Source organism: Jaculus jaculus, chromosome 8 (genome assembly GCF_020740685.1).
Source record: "Jaculus jaculus isolate mJacJac1 chromosome 8, mJacJac1.mat.Y.cur, whole genome shotgun sequence".
Taxonomy (NCBI): domain Eukaryota; kingdom Metazoa; phylum Chordata; class Mammalia; order Rodentia; family Dipodidae; genus Jaculus; species Jaculus jaculus.
Genome location: NC_059109.1, coordinates 97815220 through 97828318, shown reverse-complemented (window position 1 = coordinate 97828318; position 13099 = coordinate 97815220). Strand labels below are relative to the sequence as shown.

General features: G+C 43.8%; 1 protein-coding gene across 5 annotated transcripts in view; it reads left to right on the top strand.

Moving 5' to 3' along the window:
• Window positions 1-13099, top strand: part of Kif16b (kinesin family member 16B) — a 303646-nt gene that overhangs the window by 209821 nt on the left and 80726 nt on the right. For 2 of the 5 annotated variants that reach the window (XM_045156257.1, XM_045156256.1), the window contains one exon: window positions 23-2370. The exons of the other annotated variants lie outside the window; for them this stretch is intronic. In XM_045156257.1, the coding sequence (XP_045012192.1) occupies window positions 23-2122 (2100 nt within the window). In that variant the 3' untranslated portion in view covers window positions 2123-2370. Of the gene's footprint in view, window positions 1-22; window positions 2371-13099 lie in introns of those variants that run through there. 5 annotated transcript variants of the gene reach the window in all.

Sequence of the window (13099 nt, the reverse complement as noted above, 5' to 3'; positions counted from 1 at the left end):
CTTCTTTTGGCACCTTAAACAGAAAAGGCAGCCTTGGTCTACACAGTGTGTTGTTGCTCCATCACTGCCCAAAAATACCACCTATATTTTCGGTGGCATCGTCAGAGAAGAGAGGAAGGAAGTGGATCTGAGCAGCCACTGGAGCCGCCACCCTGCATCACAGAGCACCTCAGGCTCCAGAGCTGCTTCCCTGGCCTCCCAAGAAGGAATTTCCCAGTGCTCAGGTCCTGAGGTACTGCAAGATTTCAGATACAAATGCTGTTGTCCTCAGGAGTCTGTCCATCTTGTACCAAAATGTGCTCATCTACCTAAAATCTCCTTTCTTCAAATAAACAACAGCTGCAGTACACAAGGTATTCAGAGAGAGCCAGTTACTCCAGAGGATGAACTCAGCTTGGGAGTCCATTCCAGCTGGACATTGGTACAGCACACATCCCATCAAGCTTCTCCGAATCACAGCAGCCAGCAGGCCATGCCTAGTAGGGTGCTTTGCTTTGTTCTCTCAGAAAGGGTTTCTGGAGAGAAGTCTCAGTCTAGCAGTGCTCCTCAGAGTGCACCAGCCTCCACGTTTTGTTTGGAGCAGCAACCGGAGAGAGAGTTAACTGCCGAAACGACTACCGCTACAGCACCCCCAGTCAGTGTCAGGACAGAAGGACACCGAGGACTGAGGTGTTTTTACCACAAGTTCTCAGACCTTTATAAAGACACCAGTGGTCACCTGATACAGGCTGGTACAAAGGTGATGAGCCAGGCCAAGTATGTGAGAGATGTATGTGACCCCAGTGGGCTAGCCTCCCACATGACAACCTTCATGAAAAGCCTGCCGTTTCTGAGGCACTTATCCCTTGGCCTGCCATTGAGATCACAACTAGCATCATCTGCATCTGCTTTTCTTGAAGCTCAGGTTGGCAGTTCTGACAGTGAAGAGGGTGGAAGCCTGAGGCCAGCAGACAGTGTTACACCTTACGCAGTCTGTGGCTTCACAGCTGCAGTTCCACCAGGTTCCTTACCAAGTTCAGTTCTCCACCTTAATTATAAAGATGCTAGAAAGATCTCTGTATTTAAGCAGACCCTGGTGTCATTCCCTGAGCAAATGCTGAAGCTTCAAGAGCACCCTCTCCAAGATCTTCTGCAACACATGGCCCATGCTCTTCCAGTGCCTTTGGGTAGCATGAAGAAAGTCAAAGGCATTTATTGGCTGGCGGTTGCTAACCTCTCACAGCCTGACCCCCAGCCCGCATGTCTGTTGCTGCTGCCGTCAACTTTGTACGCTGTGGTCCCATTGCACCATCAACAGGGTGCCATGAGCATCTTTCATGCTCTCCCTCTCTCTTCACTACAGGAGATTCAAGTGGGCTTTGGTGGGCAGAGCCTTCGATTCATGGGCTCCACAGAGGACCTCCTGCTCACCATATTCACTTACAACAAAAGCCTTTCTCAGCAGCTGTGCTGGGACCTCCTGAATGTCCTGGTGCCCAAGCCTGAAGCTGCTGCCTGTAGGAGTCACCCTTTGCTCCAGCAGGATCTGGTTCAGCTCTCTCTTGATTGGCAGGCAGAAATCCCTGACTTAAACTTGGAGAATGGAGTTCAGTTGTCCTCCAAGTTCCAGACGACCTTGGTGGACATGATTTACTTTCTTCATGGGAACATGGAGGCCAACATCCCTTCCCTGGCAGAGGTTCGGTTACTGCTCTACACTGTGGTCCGATTTGAGGGTGAGGCTGGCTATGGCCAGTGCCAGGCACTGGTCGTCCTGAACACCCACATTGTGCTCATGAAGGATGATCATGTGTTTTACCCCCGTGCTCGCTCTCTAAGCACACTTCCTCCACGTGCACGGTTTGACTTGATCAAATGCCGAGCTCTGAGTGAGTTCCGGTGTGCTGTTGTTCCAGAAAAGAATAATGCATCGATTTTGGAGCTCGTCTTCTTAAGGAAACCTGGGCATGCCTCACACTCAGGAAGTGGCCCATCTGTGCACCTTCATGACGCTTCAAGCATCGAGCTGCTCACCCCATCATGTGTTCAGTATAGTCACAATCCAGCCCTCGAGGTCTGGAAACTCACTTTTAATTCTCAGGACGAGGGCCTTTGGCTAATCTCATACCTAACAAGACTCTGAGGAGGAAATACTTTTTTAAAGATGCAGAGCATTTTTAAACATAAAATGAGCATTGTGAAAATAGTCAAGTGAATATGAATATCTCAGTGTAGCTAATCACATTAGAACTGGAACAAAGTAGACCTCTAAACTTGAAAATGAAAATATTTTAAATAAGGTAAAATAAAAATTGCTCACAGCAAAGAACTAGTAAAACATCATTATTGCCACCTGCTTTATTTGCTTGGATCTCTGGATTGTAAATTTGTGTCCACCTCATTATTTGTAAGGTGATTAAAGCATTTTGATTGTTGGCTTCATGTTGATTTGTGGCATGGTGGACTGGAATCAGTCCATGCTTGCTGGGTTCCGGCTGGCTAATTTGTGGTGCCTCAAAAAATGCCTTCCTAGTCTGGCATTGGCCTGCACTGACGTCCTCCATGCTGGCCACACATAGCACAGCTGTGTTGCCAGGCACATCAGTGCTGCATTGAGCTTCCTGTAAGGATCTAGGAGCCCTTATGCCCTGCCGTCACTTTAGTGCATGGGGTGGAGGCAGCACTGCACTCCCATAGCATCTTCCACCTCAGCTGACTGCCCACTGCTGGCTTCTTTCCACTGCTTCCCTGTTCTCGTTCAAGGTGTGTGATTGCAGAACCTGACATTGGTTCATTTATTTATTCAGCTTTACTGCCCTGCCCTTAATTCCTCCTACACTCTTACACATCTTTTGCCACATTCTAGTTCTTTCTCTGAACTTTTATATTTCTAACCTACAAGGGCTCTTTCCCTCAGTCTTACTTTTCCCATGGCTTCTGCTGTTATCTTGTCACATATCTGGCTGCCTCTGAAGGCATTCAGTACTCTCTGTGGCTTCCTTCCCTCTTGTTCATAACCAGCCATGTCTCATATCTGAATATGATGTACTGCTGGCTTGAAGAGTTTCCATCCATTCTTGCCTGTCCTGGAGGGGCTCTTCTTTCTCTCCCACACTGGGTCCAGCAGTTGACTGCCTTTCAGAGTCTGTATGTCCTCTTCTCCCCCTCCCTCCCCCTCCCCCTTCCCCTCCCCCTCTCCCTCTCCCTCTCCCTCTCCCTCTCCCTCTCCCTCGCCCTCGCCCTCGCCCTCACCCTCGCCCTCGCCCTCGCCCTCGCCCTCGCCCTCGCCCTCGCCCTCGCCCTTGCCCTCGCCCTTTCCTCTTTGTCCACTTTTATGTAGCAATCCTGTGAGTAATCAGGAAACATGTGTATTTACTTCATCTGGAAGCTCTTTCCTTGTTTGCTTGTCCTTGGATATGTGTTCACTAAATTCCAAAGTCTCAGAAGGGGGAAACATTCCTCTTTTCTCCCCATGTACTTATCTTCCCCTCTCAGCGGGCACAGGCTCAGCCTGCTACAGTGGCTCATGGCTCTTTTGTCATGTGAGTCAATGGTTTTTGTTAAATCATCCATTTTTAGCCCTGGCCTGGAAGGGCCATCTTATCTTTTGGTCAAATCTCTGGATAATGTGTATTATAAGTACAGACCCTTCAGTCTTCTAAGTAATTAACAGTAGGGATGGCATCTAAACTTACTCCAGTGAGAAACTTACCATCTGGTTTTGCCCATAAATGCATATTTTTCACCATCTGAGATGCTAACAAACTCCTTAACTGGTTCTGTTTTTCACCTATTTTCTTCCCCCCAGATTCTGGGAAAGTGAATAGGAAAAAGGAGGAAATTGGAGTATGTCTTGTGACCTGGAAACTCTTGGCTATCACCCTGTTTGCTATGGTCCAGTGGAGACTTTTTGCTTCTGGGACAATTGATTGCTCCTGTTCTGATATGATTTTGTCACTTCCAAAGCACCCCCCCAACACATACATACTTTATTGCCTGACAACAAAAGGCTTTTATCTATATTGAGGATATTGTCAAAATTAATACCACTGATAGGTCATGTTTGGACTGGTAGGTCATCTTCTGTCATGGAAAAATAATCCTAAAATTTACCATGATAGTCTACCAACATCTCATCAGTACTATTTCTCCAAATTTTCAGTTTTTCAACTAATTATTTTCTTAACATTTTCTTAAATTATCCCATCACTCTTTTCTCATCTAGCCTTACTAAACAAAACAGAATTAACAACCATGAAGAACATAGAGTAACATTTAATAGGCTTCAGAAGGGTACAGTGGTTGGGAAAAGTTAGCGCTACAATACAGTACATCATGTTAACAAAGTGTTACAATGGGAGACATATTTGCTTGTCCTCACAGGAATAAAATCATAATTACGGTCTTCAGATTTTCTTCCAGATGGGGCCTGTGGCAAAGATGAGCATTGCATAAAATCATATTGCTTGTCATCATGTCTTCAGTATACTGTGTGGCCCACAGTGGGGACTCCAGATCTCCCACATAAAGGAAGTGGCGTACAACATTCAGATTTTAGTTGTTCCTGTTCTTGCTTAGGTATACTTCATACCTCACAGTAGCATGTTGTTAGCAGGTGCAAGTTAAACCTCCTTCATAAGGTAGGCATTGAGGCTTTCATAATGCCTGTAGAAGCCAGTGAAGTAGGTCTGTGCCCTTAAACACAATGGCTTCAGGCTTAAAGGCAGCCTTTTTGTTCTGGCTCTTCAGAAGCTCAGGCCTGAGAGTCTTTAAAGTACTCAGTACAAGGAAACATCTCAATCACAGTGAGTTTCCAAATCAGGAAAAGCTTGTATGTACCAGATTCTCTGGCATTTGCAGTTGTAGTCATATAAGCATGAACTTTACATGGTGGAACTCACTCAAGTATTCTGGACAATACCATTTTCAGGACATAAAACAGTGATTTCATCTGAATTCAATTAAAGTTTGTTTTATTCACAATTGCCTATTTTAGACTTATGGTTGGCAGAGTAAATTTATTTAGCCTATGTTTAAAAACATCTCAGAACAGTTTGTCTCCCACGAATCTTATTTCTTGGAAAATATGCATACTTCCCTTTGGGAGAGGACACTTAAAGCCTTCCAGCAGTAATATCAGTGTTCCTTCCACTCTTCTTCCCTGGTGCTTTACAAGATAGATCTGAACCACTTCTAGTAATGCTTTTATGATGTCAGGCAGTGGTGTTGGATTGACTCGTTTCTACTGAGATCATTGTATTCAGGTAGCTGCACAGTCTACAGTATGTCGTTTAGCTGACCCTATTTCATTCCTCAAAATGACTACTGTGAGAAATGTCCTTGCAGTCAGTTCTTGCCAGTTTGCTAGCAAGCCTGGAAGATTTAGCTTTTGCTTCTCAGTACTGTTTTGCCAGAAGATAGAAATGACTGCTGAAGGCTGTAGACCCTGCTGAGCTAGGTTTGGTCTGCCCCATATGTCTCTTTTCAGAGTCTGTTACTGCAGGAACAGTCACCATTATGAAGGTGAGAAGTACCCAAGAACAGCCATGCAAACCTCTAATGCTAACACTCCATTGGGTGCCACCAAACCCAGAATCAATCAAGGACAAAGAGGAACACCGCACTGACCAACAGATCTTTGCACACAATAAATATGACCTAGTGTGCAGCAGAGGAAAGACTTGGGCCCAGTAATTCAGTCTCCCATAGATGCTCCAGGCCAAGGTTCCTGAAACACTGCTGATCTAGTGAGAATAAAACTCAGGTAAAACTTAGAGTACTTTGCCCCAGGGGAACAGTGGGGTACCAATAAGAATGTATGTGCTAGGACCCATAGTATGTATTTCATTTGCATTCCATTTCAGTCTGTACTTGAATACTCTATGAATAGCCTGATAATTTTATATGGCTGAAACAGCTAGTCATTGAGAACTGCTCTCATCATTAGATCATTCTTTTATAAACTTCCTTGAGATAGTGTCTTCTTCAGAATCTATCAAAGCACTTTCTGTAGTGGAACAAAGCAAGTCTATTCCACAAGCTGTGTTACATCATAGCCCTCAAGATGATAGTTCTTGCTCTACCTCCTGTGAATTTTCTTTTATTCTCTATTTTTTATTATTATAAGTTATGTACACAGTGTGTATGCAGCCATGTTTATACCACCATTAGCCTCCTCCCTGTCCTGCCCCCTCTGCAGGGACCCTCCTCATTGGTGAATGTGGGCTGTACATTGCAGGGTGAGTCATCAGTTATGGGGAAGAGGCAATGTCTCTGCATAGTGTCCCAACATGTGGCTCTTAACAATCTTTCTACCCCCGCCCCCCACAAATTTCCCTGAGACATATTAGGTCTACTTCAGTGATGAGGTCTTGGGAGCCTCTGTGTCTCTGGATATCTGGTTTGTTAGGAGTTGAGTGTTCTCTTTGTCTATCTCCTTCACCCTTGTGCTGGTACCAGGTTCACCAAGAAAGCAGCACTCTTGCTCATTTCCCCAGTTACCCTATGGTTTCAGCTGATGCCCTGGTGGGGTGCGATGAGCTGATTCTCTCCTCAGGTTCTGCATCCATCTGAAACAGAGAAGCAAATTCTCCAATGGAGGGTAAAATCGGCACCTGTTAAATGGGATGACCATTATTATTTTAGATAGAATTTAATAGGTGTAGGCCCTTTTGTAGCCCACAATTGGTGGGAGCTTGATAATGGAGAGCAGGCTCATTTTTTTTTTATATGGTTTTGACTTGCTTCCCAGAACCAGCTATGGGTCCCATTCCACTGAGCAGAACCATTAGCCAGATCAGGGGCAGTTGGTTACCCATCATGGCTGTGTGCCACTATTGCACTTGTGTGAGCATCACGTCAGTTTGTTTGCTGCTAATTTTCTTATATTCTTGTACAATAGCCTCCAAACCACTACAGTCAAATCTGATAAGGGTGCATTTTTGCCATTTGTTAAAGTTCCTTTGTAGAGAATGCAAGGGGCAGCTAGGGAGATGATGCAGCAAAGAGTGCTTGCTGCCCAAGCATGAGGCCCCGAGTTTGGTCTCCAGTACCCACATAAAGAGCCAAGCATGAAGGCCTTGCCCAGTGGCGGGGGACAGGGCCACCACACTCCACCTCAGAGTCATTTGACTGTCCATATCCAGCCCACCCTTGATCTTCCACCACTTCTCCAGCTGCCTCTGCCCTCCTTCACAGGCAGCGGAGCTGGGCAGCTGTCTTATGCCGTTTCCTACACTGTGCTTCGTGAGTAGGACTTTCTGGACTAGTTCCTATAACTGAGTCTCCAAGCTGGTTTCCTAGTAGTCTCTCATGTCCTTTCTCCCTTCCCTGGCTATGGTTCATTTGTCTCTGCCCTCCCTCTTAACCTGCCTCTTGTGTTTCAGTGAGAGTGTATGTGTACTGCCTTCTGTTGTGTTGCACTGTGGGGCAGAGGCCTGTCTGCTCTTGTTTAACCCCATAAGGATATAAATGGTAAGACTTGATTAAAAAAAAAAAAAAAAAAAAAAAAAGGCAGGCTTGGCCACACATACCCATATCCCCAGTGCTGAGGTGTGGGAAACAAGAGAATCGCTGGGATCCCTCGTCAGACTGCCAGTGTCACCTAAAAAAAAGTATCTCTCAACTCAATGAGCAACACTGCCTCAAGAAAATAAAATGGAGTCGGGCGTGGTGGCGCATGCCTTTAATCCCAGCACTCAAGGAGGCAGAGGTAGGAGGATTGCTGAGAGTTCGAGGCCACCCAGAGACTACACAGTGAATTCCAGGTCAGCCTGGGTTAGAGCGAGACCTTACCTCAAAAAAAGAAAGAAAATAAAATGGCCCGTCTCTATCACTCTTTCTAAAATAGAAATAAACAAATGTATATATTGAAATGCTAGACACACAAAGGTGAGGCAAGCGCAAGGTCTCATGTGCCCTCTAGGTGGCGCAAGCATCTGGAGTCCAGTTGCAGTCGCTGAAGACCCTGGCTTGCCCCCCCCCTTTTTCTCTCTCTCTCTCCCCCCCCCCTAAAATAAAAATAAATAAGAAAATAAAATGGAGCAGCAATAGAGGACACCTACTGTTTGCTTCTGGGTATGTACATGTGCGTACATTATGTACACACCCTTACACACACACACCCCACACACACTGTAACAGAATACTTCATGTCTTGCTTGGTTAAGGCACCTTCCTAAGAAAGCTATAGTAGATTTCAGTGGTAACATCTCATCCATTCTGTATATAATACTTTACAAAATGTGGAGTTGTTGTCCATATGATGTTTGTTCAAATCCTTAAAATAACCCTCCTAGAGGAGAAATTACAACAATCTCAGTTTTATACCTGGAAATTTGGACTGAGAAATGCTCTGGAGATTTGAGCTGAGACTGAGCTAGAGCTCTGCCAAATGTGAATGAGAAGGAATGAGTGGTCCTTTCCATGGCTAATCAGAGATAGTGGAGTAGAAGGGGAAAGCTGATTGTGACTTAAAACTAGAATGTATTATTCCAGTACAGTTTGTTTCCATATTGACAAAGCCATATCTAGTCACTGTCATTCTGACATTGTCTGGGTAAACTTTTGTTCTTTTTTTCCCCCATCTGTTCCAGCAGCACTTAAAGCTGGACTATTTGCATGCTTTTTCTTACAATGTCTAGATATTAAAGATAATTTTTGTATATGTTTCTTTCCAATTCTACTATTTCCTTGCATGAGCCTGTACCTCCAGTTTTCTGTGCATCTTCAGCCCCTGTGGAAAAGCTTGGGCTCAGTCAGATATAACAGGACTCAGATGACTGTGTTTACTCCACATTGCTCCTTTAGCTGGGAAGCTAAATCAGAAGCCTGGTAAAGGGAGAACTCCCTTACTACTCCCCACTTTCAGTTTCTCCTGGACCTAGAATTTAATCAGCACAGTTGGAACTAAAGCTACAGCTTGACCAAATGTGGGTGCAATAGAGTGTTCCATTCATGTTGGTCAAAGGCCGTGTAGTACAAGGGGAGCAGCTGATTTTCCCTTCCAAGGGGCCTAAACTAGGTCCACTGTGGTGGTGAGAAACACTTAGCAGCCAGACAGGTGTCGAAACCCAGATTGTAGTCTTTTATTTTAATCGGTCATTTTTCATGACTTGTCCAGAAAGGCTGACCAGTAAAAGGCCTAGTCTGTGATTACAGTGCACAAAGTCAGTAATGACATTTTATAGTTTCAAGTTGAAATATTTATCAGATATGCAGTACTTCCAAACCTCAAATTAATGTTAGTCAACACAAATCTGAAGAAAAGAAATAACTGATTCCAGTAAGAATCACAGATAATGATAGAAGTGTCACCTAAGTTCAAGATGTTTCACAAGGTCTGTGTGAAGTGTGGGCTGTTGTTTTCTGGGAAACTTGTCCCCAGTGATGCTTATCAATATTGAAGAAATATTCCTTTATTTTAAAATGTGTATTTCCTTCTCTGGAGGCGCTTACTCTAAATTCATTTTTGTTTTTTATGTATTATTTATTTATTTATTTGAGAGAGAGAGAGAATGGGCACAACAAGGCCTCTGGCCACTGAAAATGAATTCCAGACGCTTGTGTCACCTTGTATATCTGGCTTATGTGGGTACAGGGGAATCATACCTGGGTCGTTAGGGTTCACAGGCAAGTGCCTTAACTGCTAAGCCATCACTCCAGCCCTCTAAATTCATTTTAAATGATATTGTTGGAAGATTTAAAAATTTTATATACTTACTTGAGAGAGAGAGGCAGATAGAGAGGAAGCGAATGGGCACACCAGGGCCTCAAGCCCCTGCAAACGAACTCCAGATGCATGCACCACCGTATGCATTTGGCTTTACATGAGTCCTGGGGAATCGAACCTGGCTCCTTAAGCTTTGCAGGCAAGAGTCTTAACCACTAAGCTATCTCTCTAGCCATTCTTTTTAAATCCCAGGATGTTAAGTTTGTCCCCTAACAAGGATAGATAAATTGTAACTGTAGCATGTGGGGCACATGTACTAGCAAAATCCAATTCCACTGTGTTTACGAAGCCTTCAAGGACAGCATGGTATAGCATGGTATTGAGACAGTGTCTCTATAGCAGAGGCAGCTTCTCTTGGAAGGGAATGCAAACCCATCCTGGCCATATATCATATTCTTAAAGTGCACCTGCTCACTCAAGCTATCTTTATTTCCTGCTACTTATAACATATTCAGTAATGCCACAGACCCATCTCTGCCTCTTCCTGTTTTCAACCTGTTAGGGCATTGGTGTCAATACATAGTAGTTCCTACAAGAACTATCACTGTGGTATGTGTAGTAGAAACAAAGGAGGAACTAGAATTGTGTGCTGTGCAGGGAGCAGAGACAGGAGAATCGGTAAGTTTGTCAAATCTGATAGAAACAATCTTAGCTTGCCCTCTAGAAGCAAAGCTTAGTTGTAGGCTCCAGGAAATTCGATGACAGTTCTGAGGTCTGACCTTGTCATGGTCAAGTGTGAACTGAATTTAACCATCTGGTACATAATTAGAGTGTTTAGGGGGAATGTTGATGACTCCCTGGAGAATCAGACCATTTGGTGCCCCTGCAGAGCTGACAGTGATCTGAGCAGATATTAATGGCACTTCTTGTTCATTTCTTCAACTTGTTCCCCTTTGAAGGAGATGGGCTGGAATGGGAAGAGAAGATTCTGATTAGAAAATGTACAGTGCAGCCCAGATTCTGCCTGTGTCTTTTGGCTGAGGACCTCACCTCAGGGTTTTACTCACAATAGAAAAAATTATGTATTTGATGACACCAGATATTATTTTATTAAACACTACCAGAAAAAATATTTTTGTATTATATTTTTAAAGGTGATAACTATTATGTATGTAATCCAGGTTACTAATCACATGCCTTGTCTTGAACTTTTATTCCTAACTGAGCACTTCACAGTCCCTTTCAGTTCCTTGTAACATCTGCGTTTTCATCTACACTACATCTGCTACACAGAGTTACATGCAGACAGACAGACTTTTTGTTTCTCCACCTTGTCCCTGTCACCAGCTTCCCCTTCCAAATGTAAGAGACTTCTTTACCACATGCAGGGAAAGGGACTGGTTCCAAAAAAAATAATGTTCCATAGTTAAAAGTTCCCATAAATCACACAATACAGCACACATTTACATGTATAGGATAAGACCAGGTATTTAAAACAGCCATTTTCAAATCAAAAGTAAATTTACGAGACATTTATGTTACTTTTTTCTTCCTACCAAATATAAACATAGTTTAGGAGGTTGTCAGAGACCTTCTGCACCATATCCTGAGAATTCTTCATTTCCCATGAAACTGAATTCATTAAAAATTGCATTGCAGCAATGATTTGATGGAAACATTCCATTTATCTTTCTGGCTGTGTTTATTATGCTCTTGCTCAAATGCCTTCTGATCCCTGTCTTATATCAGTGATGCATTTCTATACGATATCATATGTATAAGCTTGTTCGTGTGATGAGTGAGATTGAAGTAAACTAGCCAAGAATGATCATCATGGGCAGCCTGACAATATTTCTCATCTCCAGCATGCTGAGGAATGAGGAGATGAATATGTGAGGTTCTCTGTCTGATCCTGGAGGAGCAGTGTCTATAGCATTGGGTCAGGAACTATCTGTAGAAGCTCACATGCAGGCATTCATGTGGAAAGGAGTGTCATAAGTTGATATGAGCTACATAAACATCTTAAATCCAACCACTCCACACAAAAACCCACTTACCTCATATGCCCAGAGGTATTGTCCAAAACAGGGTTTTGGTTTCTTACTGGTTTGGATGGAGGATTTCCAACCCTGAGCCTTGGTTACTTTCATGTCATTCATGATTACTTTCACAATTGTGCATTTATAAAAACTTGCTAGTCATAAAATGCCCATGGAATATCCAGACCAGCAATTGGTTCTATCTCATTTTGAAATGGCATTATAAAAAGAGAAAGCTAAGAGTTGAGCATGGTAACACATGCCTGTTGTCCAGTTGTAAACAACTGGGGAGTGGAGGCAGAAGGATCAGGTAAAATCTAAGGTAGCAGATGCTCTCTGTAGAGGAGAATCCATTCAGAGATGGAACCCTAAATCCTTAAGAAGTCTTAGAAATTGCAAAAGCTGTGTACCAGTTATTCTGCACCCCAGGATCAGGCCCTCTGCATGACACATGGTAATCTCATGGGAAAGATTATGCTGTCTGATCCCATGTTTTTGAGTTGATGAAAGGCTAAGGTATCTAGAATGTTGAAGTTACTCTCCATGGTAGCTTACAGAATATGCCTGGGCAGTTGTGTCTCCATCTTTTCTTAAGGGAAGTTCATTACTTGAGGGCTAGGGAAAATTATAAAAAATTCAGTTTGCCTCTCAGACCCTTTCCCTCACCAGTAGTATGTGTGACAGTCATGTGCCTCAAGTGACAAGAGATTAAGTTTACCAGAACAGTGGTAGTGAGCCCTGAGCAAGGTTGTATGTTTAAGTATCTCTCACTCTTCACATTCCTGGGGGTTGAAGGAAGAAAGTTAATGGCCTGCGTGCCTGCTTTTCTTTTTCCTCACCCTATAGGACAGTGCCTGGACTGCACAGAGAATTTTGCTGAGTTGATGGCGGTATTGGCCGGGTAGTTTACCTTACTGGGAGAGCACAGGGTCCTCTTGGGGGAGAGCATTAGAGTCCTCTCTCCATGGGGTTGCTAGCTGTGCTCGTTGATACTAGAAATCCTCAAGGCATCAGTTTCTCTCTGCTGAGGTTCACCCCAGCACAGATGTTTCCCAGCCTCCAGCTCATAGCCTATACACAGTCACAGACTGTACCTGAGACATACATGTCAGGAGACAAGATGGTGTTCCTATGTGAAAAATGTATATACTACACATGACACAGAATGGATCAGGGAAAAATCAAGAACCTCCTGGCCAAACTGGAGTATGTGTTAGTCAAAGCTATTTTGTAGTATTAAATGTGTTCTTAAAAATATATCCACTTAGGCCGGGTGTGGTGGCTCACACCTTTAATCCCAGCACTTGGGAGGCAGAGGTGGGAGGATTGCTGTGAGATCAAGGCCACCCTGAGACTACAGAGTGAATTCCAGGTCAGCCTAGGCTAGAGTGAGATCCTACCTCAAAAAATA